At 49.5% G+C, this 17,058-nt stretch overlaps 2 protein-coding genes across 7 annotated transcripts in view; one reads left to right on the plus strand and one right to left on the minus strand.

The window, feature by feature from the left end:
• IL11RA (interleukin 11 receptor subunit alpha) overlaps positions 1-17,058 on the minus strand; it is a 131,290-nt gene that overhangs the window by 97,083 nt on the left and 17,149 nt on the right. For all 6 annotated transcript variants that reach the window (XM_073806031.1, XM_073806030.1, XM_073806035.1 and 3 more), the window contains one exon: positions 9,616-10,078. The gene's annotated coding sequence lies outside the window, so the exon portion shown is untranslated. The remainder of the gene's footprint in view (positions 1-9,615; positions 10,079-17,058) is intronic.
• CCL19 (C-C motif chemokine ligand 19) lies at positions 3,859-5,570 on the plus strand. Its single transcript, XM_033857910.2, has 4 exons — positions 3,859-4,099; positions 4,777-4,903; positions 5,131-5,224; positions 5,315-5,570. The coding sequence occupies exons 1-4, from the start codon at positions 3,862-3,864 to the stop codon at positions 5,333-5,335; spliced, it is 480 nt and encodes a 159-aa protein (XP_033713801.1). The 5' UTR covers positions 3,859-3,861; the 3' UTR covers positions 5,336-5,570.

Raw genomic sequence — 17,058 nt, forward strand, 5'->3', positions numbered from 1 at the left:
TTTGTTCATCTCTGCCTAAATGTCCCCATCCCAAGTCTCAGAGTCCTTCTCCTTCCCAAGAGTGCGCTTATTCTAATATTAGGAATATGGTGGGGTTGTGCATTTATCCGGTGTTGCAACTCTACCACACATACAATCGGTTTTGGGGTTTGAGCCATATCTGCCATGTGGCTATGGATCACATAAATTAAAGATGACTTAAGAATTCCATAGTGAAGGGGGATAAATTAGGAGGAGAGGGATAAATTAGGAGCTTGGGATTAACAGATACACACTACTACGTATAGAATGAATAAACAACAAGGACCTACTGTAGAGCACAGGGAACTATATTCAATACCTTGTAATAACCTATAATGGAAAAGAATCTGAAAAAGAATAGATACATAGATATACATGTAACTGAATCACTTTGCCGTACACCAGAAACTAACACAACATTGTAAATCAACTGTACTTCAATTAAAAAAAATTCCATAGAAGTTGTCTGAATCTCTACCCATAACTTGAATTAGAATTTCATGTTCTTTTTTTTTTTTTAACCTTTACTGGGTTTTTTTTTTTTTTTTTTTTTACATCTTTGTTGGAGTATAATTGCTTTACAATGGTGTGTTAGTTTCTGCTTTATAACAAAGTGAATCAGTTATAGAATTTCATGTTCTTAAACTTTTCTTTTTCTTCTGTAATTGTGCCAGCACAATCAGAAACAGGCAGCCCACCCAACCATATATGTAAGACCCTTTGAAATCACCATTTGCGGCCATAGCAATTAAGTACCTGAGGCATTTTATCTCCTAATGTCTTTCCCTCCATCAGCATCCCACACTGCACCTCACTTAGTGATAGTCTTAAGTAATGGTGATGCTTCTTCATGTTCTGGATTTACTCGTGTCCTCTTTCCCCATGCAAGGAGGTTTGTGCGCTCAGCAAATATATGAGCAACACAATCCCAGGATCCCATTTTGGAAATCTATTTCCTGGGATGTCTTCTGGTACCATTTACTGTATCAGTTAGGATCCTGGCAGGAAACAGATGGCACACTCAAAAAAAGTCTAACCAGAAAGATTTTAATAAAGGGGCTATTTAAGAGGTGGGGGTCAAGATTAAGGAACCAACAAGGAAGAGTGAGGCACTCAGGGTTCAGCAATAGTGGGAAACCATTACCATACCAAGGCCTGAAGGGGTCAGAGGAAGGAACAGTGTTTTGGGAGCCTCAGAGATAAACCCACGGAGAGGAGGCAGCCCAAAAGAAGCTAACTGTAGATCAGTGGTTCTCAAACTTCAGCATGTATCAGAGTCATCAAGGGTGTGTTAAATACGGATTGCTCCAGTAGGTCTGGAGTAGGACCTGAGAATTTACATTTCTAACAAGCTCCCAGGTGATGCTGATGCTGCTGTCCGAAGACCACTCTTTTTTTTAATTAATTTTTTTTTTTTTGGCTGCGTTGGGTCTTCGTTGCTGCACGTGGGTTTTTCTCTAGTTGCAGTGTGCAGGGGCTACTCTTCTTTGCAGCACATGGGCTTCTCATTGCGGTGGCTTCTCTCGTTGCGGAGCACGGGCCCTAGGTGCGCAGGCTTCAGTAGTTGTGGCATGTGGGCTCAGTAGTTGTGGCTCGTGGGCTCTAGAGCACAGGCTCAGTAGTTGTGGCATACGGCCTTAGTTGCTCCACAGCATGTGGGATCTTGCCGGACCAGGGCTCAAACCCGTGTTCCCTGCATTGGCAGGCGGATTCTTAACCACTGCACCACCAGGGAAGCCCCCAAAGACCACTCTTTAAGAACAACTGCCACAGAGTAAATTATTCACTGTCAGAACTATAGCAAGATGAAGGATTTGGAGAATTAATACCCCAACCTCTCTCTCCTACCACTTATATCCTGCTGCTGTCTCCCATGGCCAAGCCCAAACAGAAGCTAAAGGATAAGGGATCCTGAGTAATACTGTCTGTAGAGGTCACTCTTCTAGAGAACAGAGCAGGGCAGAGAAGAGTGGAGAATGGACGGGGGTGGGGCAACAGAGAATAATCAGAACCACCATAAAGACAAGGATCCATGGAAAGATGGAGAGATAGATGCACTGACAGACATCTGAATAAAAGGATAGAATAATAATAATGGTTAATATTGAGTGTTCATTGTGTACCAGCCTCTAAACTAAGGGTTTTGCTCAGATTACCTCATTTAATCCTAAGAATTAAAAGCTATTACCATTCCTCTTTTACAGATAAGGACACTAAGACACAGAAACCAGATACTTTGCACATGGTCACACAGCTAGCAAGTAATGTAATCTAAATCCCAACCTAGGCATGCTATGTGTAGAGCCTCACTCCCCTGTGCTGTTGTGTGATCAGTGGCAGACAGGCAGTGTGGGATGGTAGGAAAGAGTGTAAATCTTAAAGATGCTTCAGTTCAAGACACTTATTTCCTTTGTGACCTTGTGCTCTGAGCCTCATTCCTTATGTGTTAAAAGAGATAATAATATGATAATAATAAAAACTACTTCCTAGGGCTTCCCTGGTAGAGCAGTGGTTAGGAATCTGCCTGCCAATGCAGGGGACAAGGGTTTGAGCCCTGGACCGGGAAGATCCCACATGCCGCGGAGCAACTAAGCCCATGCGCCACGACTACTGAACCTGTGCTCTAGAGCCTGCAAGCAACAAGTACGGAAGCCCGCGCACCTATGCTCCGCAACAAGAGAAGCCTCCATAATGAGAAGCCCGCGCGCAGCAACAAAGACCCAATGCAGCCAAAAATAAATAAATCTATTAAAAAAAAAAAAACTACTTCCTAGTTTTTTGGGGAAAGTTAAGCAAGGTAACAGTGGTCAAGTCCTTGGTATGAAGTCTAGCACCTAGTAAACATCAGAAATACTATTACTACTATTATTATTAATGGATGGAAAGGAAAATAAGTCAGAAACTTATGAGTGAAACACTCTCCCATCCAAAAGAGGGTTCAGAGCTTGGGTAGGGATGGGTGAATGTGTGTCCCACATATTAATTTCTCTTCTGAGGACTTCTGATCTATCTCCAGTTTTTCTCATAAAGATGGGAAATCACTTGTCCCCACCCCCATCTGTCTATTCCTTGGAATTTGGGGATTTGTGTGAATATGAGCTGGCCAGCCCCCTCTCCTTAGAAATCCCCTCTTGGTTTCCAGGATCCAGAGGAAGGGAAAGATGAAGGGAGTTATGCCAGGCCAGGCTCCCTCCAGCTGTTCTGTTGACCCAGGTGTTGGGCATATGAAAATGGTAACTCAAGAAAGGGACAGTGCTGCTGAGTCAGGAGGTTGAATCCCAGAGGTCTGAGATGTGGGAAGAGGTGGTGGGCCTCCTTCCAAGGAACATTCCTTCTCAACTCTGCTTGTCTCAAGGGAGAGACTGGTTCCCAGACCATGGATGGGCAGGCACTGTAATGACCTGGGGAGGCTACCCCAGGCTCCATGGTTGTTCTGAGGGCACCAGGGAGTCTTCTTCATCACCACCAGCACCAGAGAGAAGAACCACAGAGAAGAGAGTGAGGATAAGGGATAAACCTAGGGAAGGGCACGCAGCTCCTCACTCAGGCCCCTCCATCCCAACCATCATCTAGAGGCCAGCCCTGTGGCTGATGACACAAATGCCACCAGGGAGGTGATAGTGCAGACTCTCTCTCTGGAGCTGACAGCACAAGGTCCCCTTCTCTTGGCCAGACTGCAGGCTGCTTAGGTTCTTAGAGCTGAAACCAAGGAAAGCAGAAGAGAAGAAAAGAGGGAGGGCAGGGTCAGTTTCCATCAGAAAGAGGGGGGCAGAGGGGAATCCACAGAACGGACTTGGAGGGGAATTTCTGAGCAGAGAAAGTGAAAGTTCCAGGCCATAAATGGGTGGAAGGGACAGCTTCCTCCAGCTTCATCCACTCTCACATTCCCAGACCCCTTCACACACCGCACTTCTCGGCACTCTCACCCACTCCCAGCCAGGCCTCGGCTTCACACAGACTCTGCCCAGATTCACTCACGCTCACAGCTTGCTGGCAGTCAGTCTCCGCTCATCCTCCATGGCATCCCATGCAGCTGCACTACTAGCCCTCAGCCTGCTGATTCTCTGGACCTCCCCTGGTAAGGCTGAGGGGAGGCTTCGGGTGGGGGGCAAGTAACAGGGGTGTCTAGGGCTCAGACTGCTTGACGCTGGATGTGAGGGACTCTGTGAGTTAGGATTGCATGTTTCAGTGAACCTGGGTTGTGCCCCGTGTGTGTGCCTGTGAGTGGCGGTGTACCTGGGTCCCTGAATTCCCATGTGTATCTGTCTCTTGGTGTATCCAGGGCCTATGACTACCCCCCTCTCTTCAGGCTCTATTTCCTGCTGCCTCAGTTTCACAGGCGGGAGAGAACAGTATATACTTTCTTAAGGTGGAGAGAATGGGAGATACTGGTCTAAGAAGGGTCAAAAAATTTAACAACTCCTAAGTTCTGCTAATGCCCCCCTCCTGTTACCCACCCCACCCCCTTCCCTACCCCACATCCTTCCCCCAACTGACACTGTAACCAGCGTGAACTCTCCATTTGTGGGGAAGTTGAAAGGACTTGGGAAAGAAGTTGGGGTGATCAGCAGGAGGGCATTTGTGGGGCTCAGGACAGCGGTCGTTTGCCGAACTGCTTAGAAGTGCTTCAATATATTTAGCGAATATCAATCAGGTCTAGCTGCCGCCACACACAGACAGGCATCCTTAATGCCAGTGAGGGCTGTGGCCTCCGTTCCTCAGTGTCCCTGTGTCCTGACACTAATCCTACCCCAGCTCTGGGAGATGCCAACGACGCTGAAGACTGCTGCCTGTCTGTGGCCCGGCGCCCCATCCCTGGATTCCTGGTGCGAGCCTATCGCTACCTGCTCATCAACAATGGCTGCAGTGTGTCTGCCGTTGTGTGAGTTGCGGGACAAGCCTGACTAACCTCACCTCCTCCATCAGCCCCTGGGGAAACCCACCCCCACCTTCTTATCTCTCTTCTCTTTGCCAAGCCCAACCTCTGCAAGGAAGCCCCTGAAACAGGTTCCTAGGTGTGGTCCCCAGCCGCTGCCCCTCACACCAGGGTCTGCCAGGAAGCTGGGTTCCAGGGCTCTATTTTCTCTGACCTCTGACCTCTGTCTCCAGGTTCACCACACTGAGAGGTCACCAGCTCTGTGCACCCCCAGACCAGCCCTGGGTGGGCCGCATCATCCGGAGACTGCAGAAGAACTCAGCCAAGGCAAGCCTGGCCCTCCCCAGCCCTGCCTCCTCCCTGCAAGCCCCTGTCCAAGACCCCAGCCCATGACTTTGCCTCTCCTTCCTCCCCCAGGGAAAGCGCTACAGCAGGTAGCCCATGATAGCCCCAGAGGGAGCCCTGTGTCTGAGGGAAAGAATGTGAATCACTGAAGCCCTGGGGAACCAAGGACCAGAAGGGAGGACCAGGCCTCCTGCTCCCCTGCCCCAGACCTGACCCAGCTGGGGCGGGGCAGGAGTGTGAGTGTGAGTGTGAGTGTGGATGAGTGTGGTGGAAGCACAACTTCTCCATGCCCAGACTGCAGTGTTTCCAATAAAGCCCAGCTGGTACCCACGAATCCGTCTGTCTGCTGTCTGTTTGCTGTCTGTCCAGGAGGACTGTGATAGGAAGGGGGAGGTGGGATGGCCGGGTTAGTTTCCACCCTGCAGCCCAAGCAACGTCCTCATTGACCTCCACCTAATATGCTGTGTTCTCAGGATCAGCTCCCACGATCAGGGCCCCACCTCACGTCTCCTCACAGCCATATCACACTCCACGGCTCAGCAGCACTAAACCTGTGCCCGTCCCCTGAATGACCCAAACTCTCTCAGGCCTCTGAGTTTTTGCCCTCCAGGACAGGTGCTCAAGCATCCAGGTGTCTCAGGGATCTGGTGTCACTGGGGGCGGGGAAGGGAGTTGTTGGGAACCAGCTCTCATGGCTGGAGGAGGGCCAGGAGGCCCAACTCTGTTGCCTGGGGAGAAAGAACCCATCCACCCAAGCCATTCCCTCTGTCTGGAACACTCTTCTCTCTCTTCTGCCTGCCTGGCTTCCCATCTGGGTCTGGATGACTCCTCCTCCAGGAAGCCTTCCCTGACTGCACACTGGGTTAGGCAGCCTCCCTCCCTCCCAAGCTCCCAGAGCCCTCTGCTCCTCTCCTCTTGCAGCACTCAAGATGCTGAGTTATAATTGTTAGTTTGTCAGCCTTCCTGAACAGGGATCTTGTCTATTTTGGTTCCCACTGTCTCCCTGGCATGAAGTACACGGCTTGGCACAAGGTAGTCACTCAATAAATATTTGTCTTGAGAGCAGATAAATATGTAAGAAAAGGGTCAGCAGCCAGAGATGAGGGCCCATCTGTCCATATAGAATCTGACCTCCAGTCCAGCCCTCTTCTCTCACCCAGTCACTCTGGGCCAGGTCCAGCCCCATCTGGGTCCACGTGGCAATCCTGGAGCCATGCTTCTCAGGGATACTGACAGACAGACCTGGGAGCCAGAGGTCAGAGTGGGAGAGGAAGGAAAAAGGAACAGCCAGAGAGCTGGGGAGATTCAGCATGGGGGGACCCCCACCACCTCATAGCCACATGGGCTCCAGGGCCAAGGCAACACTGAGACCAGAGGAGTCACAGGGAAGGAGTCTCAGCTCTGGGAGACAAAAGCCCTCGACTCTTGGAACATCTCACAAGACTGCTCTGGGAGGAATGAACTCCTCGTGCCCGGGAAGTCCTCTGGGAAAGCTGGCTGGTTGCCCAACTATGGCCCCTAAGGGCCTGTCCAGCTGGGAGCAGCAAGTCTGTGCCCCTGGGGTTGGGATGACAGCTAGTACACCAGACTGAGCATCCTCACCTGGGAACAGGGGCCACCACTACACCATATACCTTATCTGGTAACAAAAGCAGGCCTGGGCAGGCTTGGGCAAACTTGGAAGGGAAGCAGCAGTGAGGGGTTGTGCCAGCCCCTCCTCACTGAGCTGAGAGCATAGCAGCTTCTTCCTCACCTCTGCTCCTAGGACAAGGTGTCCAGAACCTCAGATAAATCAGGTCTTGGAGTCACAGGAGTGGGTGGAATGGGGAAAGTTTGCAAGAACAACTGGTATAGCCAGGAAATTTGGCTCCGCTACCTGGGGGAAATTACCCATCCATTCATGCATGCATGCAGCCATCCATCTAGCTGTCTCTGATCCATTAGACCTCCACCCATCCATCCACCCACCCCCCACCAACTCATCCATCCATTAAGTCAGCCAACCATGGAGTTCCAGAGGTCACAGCTGTGGACACTCTTTGGACCTATGCCCTGCACCGCAGCAGGCAGAGGACAAACACAGGTGTGAGGAGGGGGTACATCCCCTCAAATCCTTCTGGGTCCCCAGTGAAACCAAGCAAAGTTCAGCCTGCCACAGAGGCAGAGACAAACTCACCCTCTGGACACTTGCAGAAACACACAGATGGAGTAAAGAAGGTGAGGGTGGGAGCACTGAGGAGGTGCTACCAGGAGAGAGGCACCTGGACACCACCTCCCTGACACTGCCACAGGTGGGGGGGGGGGGGGGCAGGGATGCAGGAACAGGTCATGAGCTCAATGCCCGGTCCCCAATCCCCCAATCCTGTTTCTGCCCCTGACTGTGCAACTCTGGGGAAGTCCCTTCCTCACTGCCCCCTCCAAGACCTTACTTTCCCCATCTGTCAGGTGGGGGATAGGGGGCTTCACTTTTAAGAGCCCCTCCAAACAAAGACTTAATTCTTAAATCTTTGGATCTTAGGCTAACCCTCCCCAGCATTCACACAGTCTCCCCAAAGTCATGCACATTCAGAAAGGTCCCCACTCGGACTTCCCTGGTGGCGCAGTGGTTAAGAATCCGCCTGCCAATGCAGGGGACACGGGTTTGAACCCTGGTCCGGGAAGATCCCACATGCCGCGGAGCAACTAAGCCTGTGTGCCACAACTACTGAGCCTGCGCTCTAGAGCCCGTGAGCCACAACTACTGAGTCCACATGCCACACTACTGAAGCCCGCACACCTAGAGCCCTTGCTCCGCAACAAAGAAAAGCCACCGCAATGAGAAGCCCTCGCACCGCAACGAAGAGTAGCCCCCGCTCACCGCAACTAGAGAAAGCCCGCACGCAGCAAAGAAGACCCAACGCAGCCAAAAATAAATAAATAAATTTATTTAAAAAATAGAAAGAAAGGAAAGTCTTCACTTCCCGGGGCCCCAGGGACCACCCTCTGGGAATAAAGGGGAAGCTGAGGTTCAGGAAGAAAGAAAATAATCTAGGTGCTGGTGAAGTGGCTGGAACAGCCCCCTGCTGGACCCTGAAGGCCTGGAGGGTGAAGAATTTCGAAGAAGCCTGAGCCCTCCCCACCTCTTTTCCAGCCAGTGCCTTTCCTCCCAGCTTTCTCCTTCCCTGTTTTTCCCACCCCCAGCCACCAACCCTCCCAGACACTAGGTCTTTTTCCCTTACCTCCCTGCCAGACACAGGAGGGCTTAGCCCAGCAACCTGTGACTTGTCCTGATCCACTTAAACATTCTCAGCACTCTGATTTCATCTAATCAACACCTGCCCTGTTTCACTATGATTCACTGACAAGTGTTGAGTCTTTATTTCAAGTTCTGACGGGCCTGCCTACCTGACAATGATGAAGCTGCCCGCTCTCTGAGGGCTGGGGTGGACTCCTAGCTCCCTAACCAGGATATGGGGGCCTTGCTGCCTGCCTCTAAGTAGACACCTTCCTCTCTCGGGCACACGGCACTTGCTACAGGTCTAAGGCAGGCAGCTGAGTGACACTTCCCTACCTGAAGTCCTGTGGTCCCATTAGCCAACATCTCCCTAAAGGGACCTGACATCCCTACTTAGAGAGCTTCCAGCCTTTTTGTCCACCCCTATGGCAGACAAAAAGCTTCCTATCCACGGGGGAATTCCCTGATGGTCCAGTGGTTAGGACTTGGTGCTTTCACTGCCGGGACCCCAATTCAATCCCTGGCTGGGGAACTGAGATCACACAAGCCTCTCAGCCCAAAAAAAAAAAAGGCTCCCTGATAGAGTTCCCAGGGAACTGCCAACATTGCTCTGCCCAGGGCCTGGCACAGAACAAGGCCTAGTACACATCTGAGTAACAGAAAATGGAATTGAACATGACCCTTTCCCACGATTACCCCACCACCGCTCACACCTGGAGCACATCCAGTTCTCGGGATGGGGGCTGTCTCAGTTACATGGCTAAGTGTTTGGTCAGAGCCAGCTCCATACGGTTTTGATCAGATTTTCATCATCTCATGTTCAATTTCTCGGCAAGCCTCCACGACATACCCCCTTCTCCGGCCTCCGGGAAACTCAGAAACAGCCAGAAAACCTTGGGAATAAGAGCTTCACAAGGGAGCAGGACTCCCAAGTGGGGAGTTTCCTCCAAGAGGCCCTCTGTCAGAAGAAACAGGCACTTTTCTGATCAGAGAACTTTCGTGATGGCTCCTGAGGCTTTGTCCACGTGGGAGGGCTTGGCTCTGTAGTACTAGCTATATCACCACTAGTGCTTACTAGGTGCTGGGCACTGCTTTAAGCACTATTATCATTCCTGTGTTGCAGCTGAGGAAACTGAGGTGCAGAGGTTAAATAACTTACCCAGGCTGGATGGCCGGTAAAGTGGCAGAGCTGGGGGTCCTGGCTGGGCAGACGGGCTCCAGAATCTGACTCTTAGCTACCGCACATACCACCTCTCTGAGTTGATCCACCTCCTAAATGAAAATGGGAAATAGTACAGCAGGTGCAGGTCTGAGGAAGTGGCCCTCAGAGAACAGGGAAAACTGTTCCTTTGAGGTGCTGACCATGTGCAGGCTCCAAGCTGAGTCCTTTATGTGCATTATCATTGCATCCTCAAACAACCCTGCGAGGTGGGGATCACTAGTCCCATTCTATGTATGAGGAAATGGAGGCACAGAGAGGTAGAGTGATCTCCCAAGTCCACGCAGCTGGTGAGTGGCAAAGCTGAGACTGCAGCCCGTCTGCCTGACGGGTAGCACTTAGGCTGAGGGCTGGGGGCTGGGATGTCCAGATGAGGTAGAAAGGCTTGGCTTCCTAGGAAGAGCTGGGGAAAAAACAAGAGAAGAAGCTGAAGGTCTCAGGCAGGACCCCAGTGCTTGAGCTCAGACACAGATATGCCCCTTGGAGGCCTCCTGGGCCGGCCTCTCCAGCAGAAGGGGAGCCTGCTTCCCCAGAGCCTCCAGGAGGAAGTGGGCACAGGTTCTCAAGGTCTGCTCAGGCCTCAGTGTTTCCAGGAGTGGAGCAGTGGAGAAAGGGCTCAGCCTACAACTATGCCCACCTTCTTACCTCCATTCCCAGGGGAAGAGCAAAGGCCAGGACCTGGTAATGTTGAAAGGAAAGGAGGAATGGAGGGCAGGGTTGGGATCTGGAGGGCAGGGATAGGGGAAGGACTAGGGGTCTGTGGGCGAGACTTCTGGAAGGACTGGGCCTCTCAGGGGGCCTCTGAGCCAGCCTGGCTGGGGCCCCTGCAGGGCAGAGCTTCTGAGGACTGCAAGCGTCGGATCAGATCCTGAAGGACCTGCTTCTGAGGGCTGCTTCCATCTCCTGAGGGGCCAAGCATGGGGTGGAACCTCTGAGGATCAGAGTAGATGGGGGAGTCAGACCTCCCAGCCCACTTCTATTCCTAGGACCTTTGAGTCTTCCATGGCTCCGGAGGGGAAGCATAAGACCTGAGCTGCCCTGGGCTCCAACCCGGCCGAAGTAGGATGGCTGTAACCCCAGCAGCTTCGACACTGCCCTATCAGACAACAGGACCCACCCCCCACCCACCACCCCCCAGAGTTCTGGATCTCAAAATCGCACTCACTGGAAATCTGGACCCATTACCATCAAAACCACAATCACCTTGCCGACCTCATACCTGTCAGACCATCACTTCAAGGATCCTCCCCCAAGAGGAAGACACCCCTTCCTACCAGGGACCCAACACTGTAAAGCTCTCCATCAATTCAGGAATCCTGGCAGGACATCCCATCACCTATTGGCGTCCCCACTGCTGACAGGAGCCCCATTCATGTCAAGGTCCCCCCATTACTATCAGGCCACCATTCCTCTTGGGAAATCCTATCACTGTCAGGAACACCCAAGCCCATCAGGCAGGACAGCAGCGATGCACCACTCCAGGAACACCGTTTTCCATGTAGTCTATGTAAATGGCACCTCTTGGCATGGCAGCCCTAAGTGTCAGAGCATCTGTTAACACAGGGTCCCCAGTGGTCTTAGGGCTGCCATGACATAGAGTCCCAGCCCTGGCAAACCCTTGTGTTTAAAGTGACGCTACATCACTGTCTGGAACCCAGAAATAGTTATTCACGCCAGGCACTGTTCTGGGTGCTGACGGTACAATAGTAAGCGAGACAGATATCTTCTTGGGATTCAGGGAGCTGAATGTAATCCTTTGGGGATTCTACGATGGAAGGCAACATCTACTCGTAAGTAAGACTAATATAATAAGAAATTCCTCAAACACAGAAAGGGGTTAAGACTGTGGGCAGTGAAAAAAAAGATAAATACCTTGATAATCCACCCTACGGCTGTCCAACATCAACATGCATCCTTCTTACCAAACCCTAGACTTAACATTTTAAGGGTGTCACCTAACATAAGATCACTTTTGTTTATACAACCAAAAAGATTCACTGCTCCCCAAAAAGAGACTCTTCAGAGCCTTAGCAATTACCACACCTGTCTTTGCTTGGGCTGCCATAATAAAATACCATGGACTGAGTGGCTTAAACAACAGAAATTTATTTTCTCACAGTTCTGGAGGTTAGATGTTCAACATCAAGGTGCCGGCATGGTAGGTTTCTATTGAGAGCTCTCTTCCTGGCATGTAGATGACCACCTTCTTACTAGGTCCTCACATGGCAGAGATCTCTCTCTCCCTTCCTCTTCATTGAAGGCCACAGTCCTATAAGACTAGAGCCCTACCCTTATGATCTCATTTAACCTAAATTACTTCCTAAATACCCTATCTCTAGATATAGTCACATTGAGGGTTAGGGCTTCAACATATGAATTCTAGGGGACACAGTTCAGCCCATAGCAAAAGCCAAATCTAAATCCAAGAACTCAGAATGACATCCATTCCTCCTCTAGTTTTGCTGTAATCTCATCTCTCTATTCTACAACACCTGGTGACCACCAGCAGCACACCTGATTGGTCAGGATAGGTTGGGTGAGGCTGCAAGAACAAATGACACCTAAATCTGAGTGGCTGAACACAACAAAATTCTGTGCTGCACACATACCAAGCCTGCTGTGAGTCTAGGCAATCTCTAGCACAGCTGTACTCCATGTGGTGGCTCAACATTCCAGGCTGCTTTGATCTCTTGGCATGTTCTTTCATCTCAACACATGTTTCCGTGCTGACTCCAGCCTGGCAAGACAGCAAGGGGAACCCTTCCTTAAATGCTTCTATCCACAAATGGCACATGCATTTCATTGGCCAAAGTGGGTCATACCTCCATGCCTAACTTCAAGGGAGCAACTGCCAGGAGGAGAAGCAAACCAGAATCTTGGTGAGTAGTAGTAATATTACCACAACAACCTATATTCAAGAATGGAATAAAGGAGGATGAAAGAAAAGAGGAGTCAGTTAAAGAAATGGGGACATTTCAGAGCCAGGAAGGAAATATGAATAAAAGTTGTAGTCAGTAGTTCTGAAACTAGTCCTGGGGCTTAACTAGAATTTATTACTTCTTTCTTATATTAGTTTTCTATTGCTGTGTAACAAATCACCACAAATTCAGCAGCTTCGAACAACCCAAATTTATTATCTCACAGTTTCCGTGGGTCAACAATCTGGGTACAGGTTAACTGGGTCCTCTGCTCAGGGCCTCACCAGGCTAATCTCAGGTGTCAGCCAGGCTGCCATCTCATCTCAGGCTCTGAGTCCTCTTCCAAATTCACTGGGTGTTGACAGTTGTGGTTTTAGGACTGAAGCCCTGAGTTCCTAGAGCTGCCTGCATCTCCCTGCTCCATGGCCCTCTTCACAACATGGCAGTTTGCTTCTCCAAGGGCAACATGAGAGCATCTGCTGCTGCTGTTTATTTCTTAGCCCTAGACACTTTTTTAAAGGGCTCACCTGATTAGGTCAGGCCCACCCAGGGTAATCTCCCTTTTGACTAACTCAAAGTCAACTGATTTTGAGTCCTTAATTACATCTGCAAAGCCCCTTCATTTTTGCCATAGAGCATAACCTAACCACATCACTGATATCCCATCATATTCACAGGCCAAGAGGCCAAGGGGATCCCCTCAAAGCGAGGAGATTATACAGGACATGCACACCATGAGGGAGGAATCTTAAATTCTGTTTGCCACACTTCCTCTATGATTCATTCCCTTTACCTCCAACTGGCACTTCAGCTGGTTGACATTCTATGCCTGCTAAGGGACCCAAACCTCATGCCCAGGGAATACTGGTCCCTGGTGGTCCTGCCTGATTAAGGTTACAGGGGTCTTCCATGAACTTTGACCACTGAGCATGGCATCACCAGGAGGTATCCCAAGTACCCCAGGGATTACCCCCACATACATAGCTTCTCACACCACTTGCCTTCTGCTGCCTCACACACATCAGGATTAATCACAAAGCCCTGTCCCTCCTGAACCTCTGTGCTTGATGTTCATTCCACCTGGAATGTCCTACCTCCTGCCTCACCCATCCTCAAGGCTCTGCAGAGCTCCCTGTTACATGTAGCTTCCCTTGCCTTCCCTCTGGCCCCCCTACCCCCCAGGCTCATCACCAGCGACACAGGTCACCTTCTGCTTGGTTTCAGAGGCCCTTGTTTCCTGCACGTCTCCTGAGAAAGCTCAGTCCAGGCCCAGAAACCCTGGGGCCCAGAGTGGCCCAAACTGCAGAAAATGAAGGAGAGGGGATGTTCAGGAAATCCTGGCAGTGGCTGAGGCAGTCCTTCAAGCTGCTGAGGGCAGGAGGCAGAGAAAGAGGGTGTACTGTTGCTCAAGACTTCCCCCAATCCTGATGTCCAGTCACCTCCGGAAGTGCTGTGCAATATCCTACCCACACTTGGACTAAAGGGACAAGCTCTGCCCTGCAGGCTGGGCCGGGACCCTCTGGATATGGACAGAGGGTTTGGAGAAGGATTTGCGGGGTGAAGCAGACCCCCTCCTAGGATCAGGGACTTTCAGAAGCTGAGTCATCAGGCTTCTTGCCCATTTCCAGCTCCTTTCTGGAATAAGAGAGCCCAGGCTCCTCAGACCAGAGCTCCACTTCCACAGGCCACACAACCCATTTTTTTCTAGACACTAGATGCCCTCTGCAGGCCCCATGAGGTTGGAGCACAGGCCAGGAGCCTCGCATCCCCTTTCCCTGTGCACTGGATGCCCCCTGCAGGCCTTGTGAGGTTGAGAGCCACAATGGGATGGATTAAACAGAACACACATATACACACAAACACAAAAGTGGGGACACCCTTACCCACACACATACAGCCATACCCACACACACATACACAGGCATATAATCAAACACAGTGCCAATCACTCACATCTACCAAGGACACACCACAGACATTTAAGCATATAATCACAGTACGGACACAAGGGGACATATAGACACACATACACAATTACACACAAACCGTCATGGGCACACAGACACAAAGACACACATGGACACAATCTTTCCTCCTAGAGAAGAGTATTTTTTTGGAAGAAATATGTTAAAAAGCCACCTGGGGAACAGGGTAATATCATGAATGGTGGACTTAATAAAAGAAGGTACCTAAACTGCCTCTCAGTCTAATGGGGTCTGTTGACTAGAGAGCCTTTTGTTTTGCTGGGCACTGGAGTGGTTACAGTTGTGGAACAGTACGGAGAAGAGTTGGGGTAGAGCTACTAAAAAGAGAAATTTGGAGTTTGCAAGAGCTTAATCTATATAACTCGTATGAAAGCGCATTCTTAGAAGTTGGGCTCCTGAACTCAGAAAGCCAGGTTGAACTATCCTCACTGCATCCCAGGACACCCTAAAAAGAGACAGCCCCCCTGATGCTGGTAATATATGGGAGGTGATGAATGAGAAGAGGGGATGGACTTAACTACCACTGAATGCACCCACTGTGAGTCAGGCACATGGACTACCTCACAAGATACATATTATTCCCATTTTACAGATCCCGTTCCCTCGACTGTCCAGGGTTCTAAAACCGGATTCAAATACAAGAGTTTGAGTATAAAAACCCTGTTGTTTCCACTACATTAGTAATGGCAAAGGCAAGGAATATAAGTTTCCATTCCCTACTCATGTTCCCAACAATGACAGAACGTATGTGTCTTCCCCACTGATCCAGATCAGTGATTGGCAAACTATGGCCCAGCCAGCCTGCTGCCTGTTTTTGTAAATAAAACTTTATTGGAATATAGCCATGCCTGTTCATTTACATATTGTCTATGGCTGCTTTGGGGCTATAACAGCAAAGCTAAGAAGTGACTACAGAGACAGTATGGCCTACAAAACCTTATTTATTAGCTGAACCTTTAACAAAAATTTTGCTAACCTCTGATCCAAACCCAGCCTCAAATTGGAGTTGGCAAGTCTGCTTGCCTTTGGTGTCTTAGCATTGAAGGATGGTCAGATAAATAAATAACTGGGATGGATGGATAGATGGATGGATTGAACCAACAGATGGACAGACATATATGGGTAGTATATCAGAGTTTTGCTCCAAATATGTACCAATGTTCTGCCATTTATAAGCGATGAAACATTGGGTAAATTAATCTTTCTGGATCTTAGTTTCCTCATCTGTAAAATGGGGATAATAATACAATGATCATTATCTAGGGCTCTTTCTATTGCAAATGACAAAAACCTAACTTAAAGTAGCTTAAGCAAAAAGTTAAATTTGTCATATCACATAACTAGATCAAGATTTGGTCTACTTCAGCACTGGTTGGACCCAGGGATGCAAATGATGTTATCTCCATCTTTTAACTTGACTTCTCTCTAATTCTTTTTATGTGGAGGCCTCATTCCTGTTATAGACAGGTGATCTTCTAGCAGCAGAAAATATGGCCACTGGAAGCCTCAAGTCCACATTTGTATAGTGAGTGATCCAAAACAGAGGACCTCTTTCTCCTAACATCAAAGCTCATGAAAAGCTTTGAACTGTGCTTGTGACACATACTCAGTTCTTCAATATATTACAGTGGCCAGGGAATGGAGTACTCTGATCAGATCACTATGGTGAACACAGCCACCAAGACTACGTGAAGTGAGAGAGAAATTCCCTAAAGGAACCAGGAAAAGGAGTATAAAAAAGTGTCTGCATGAACAAAAGCATCACTCACAGCATTCTACTTCATAGATTTGTCATGAGAAAATGATTTTAGAGCATTTAGCATGGTGCATGGCACTTAAGTATCAACAAATGTTCATTATTACCATAACTGATAAATAGATGAATGGATGCATTAAATAGACAGCTAATGGTTAAACATACAGATGAATAAATGAAGAAGAAGGTGTGAAAAGATAGATGAAAGGAAAGATGGGAAAATGGACTGATGAAGAGACAAAGATGGGGAGACATATGGACACATGGATGGACGGATCGATCAGTTGATAAATGGATGGATGATGGAAAGAAAAGGCAGACAAAAAAGGGCTCACAGTTAAGTTTGTCATATCATATGCTCTAGGGCTGGGAATGGGAAACAGAATAGCGCTCCACAATTGGTGTCTCCTGAGGGGTCTCCTCCTCTGGTCTCTGTCTCTTGGGTCAGGTGGGGGAAACACTTGCTCCCCTCCCTCATCTCTAGTTTCCTTGTGTCCCTGTGAGTTAACCAGCCCCTCTCCTCAGAAATCCCCTCTCAATTCCCAGGATAGGGAAGGCATGGCAGAAGGGGGTGTTTTAAGCCAGGTTCCCCTCATGCTATCGATAATTCTCTGACTCAGTTTTGGGCACAGGAAAATAATGGGGGAGAGGGACAGTACTGGCTGGGCCAGGAGGGTGAAGCCCTAGAGTCCTGAGATGTGCGATATGGGAGCTGGACCTGCTT

This window comes from Tursiops truncatus, chromosome 6 (genome assembly GCF_011762595.2).
Source record: "Tursiops truncatus isolate mTurTru1 chromosome 6, mTurTru1.mat.Y, whole genome shotgun sequence".
Classification (NCBI taxonomy): domain Eukaryota; kingdom Metazoa; phylum Chordata; class Mammalia; order Artiodactyla; family Delphinidae; genus Tursiops; species Tursiops truncatus.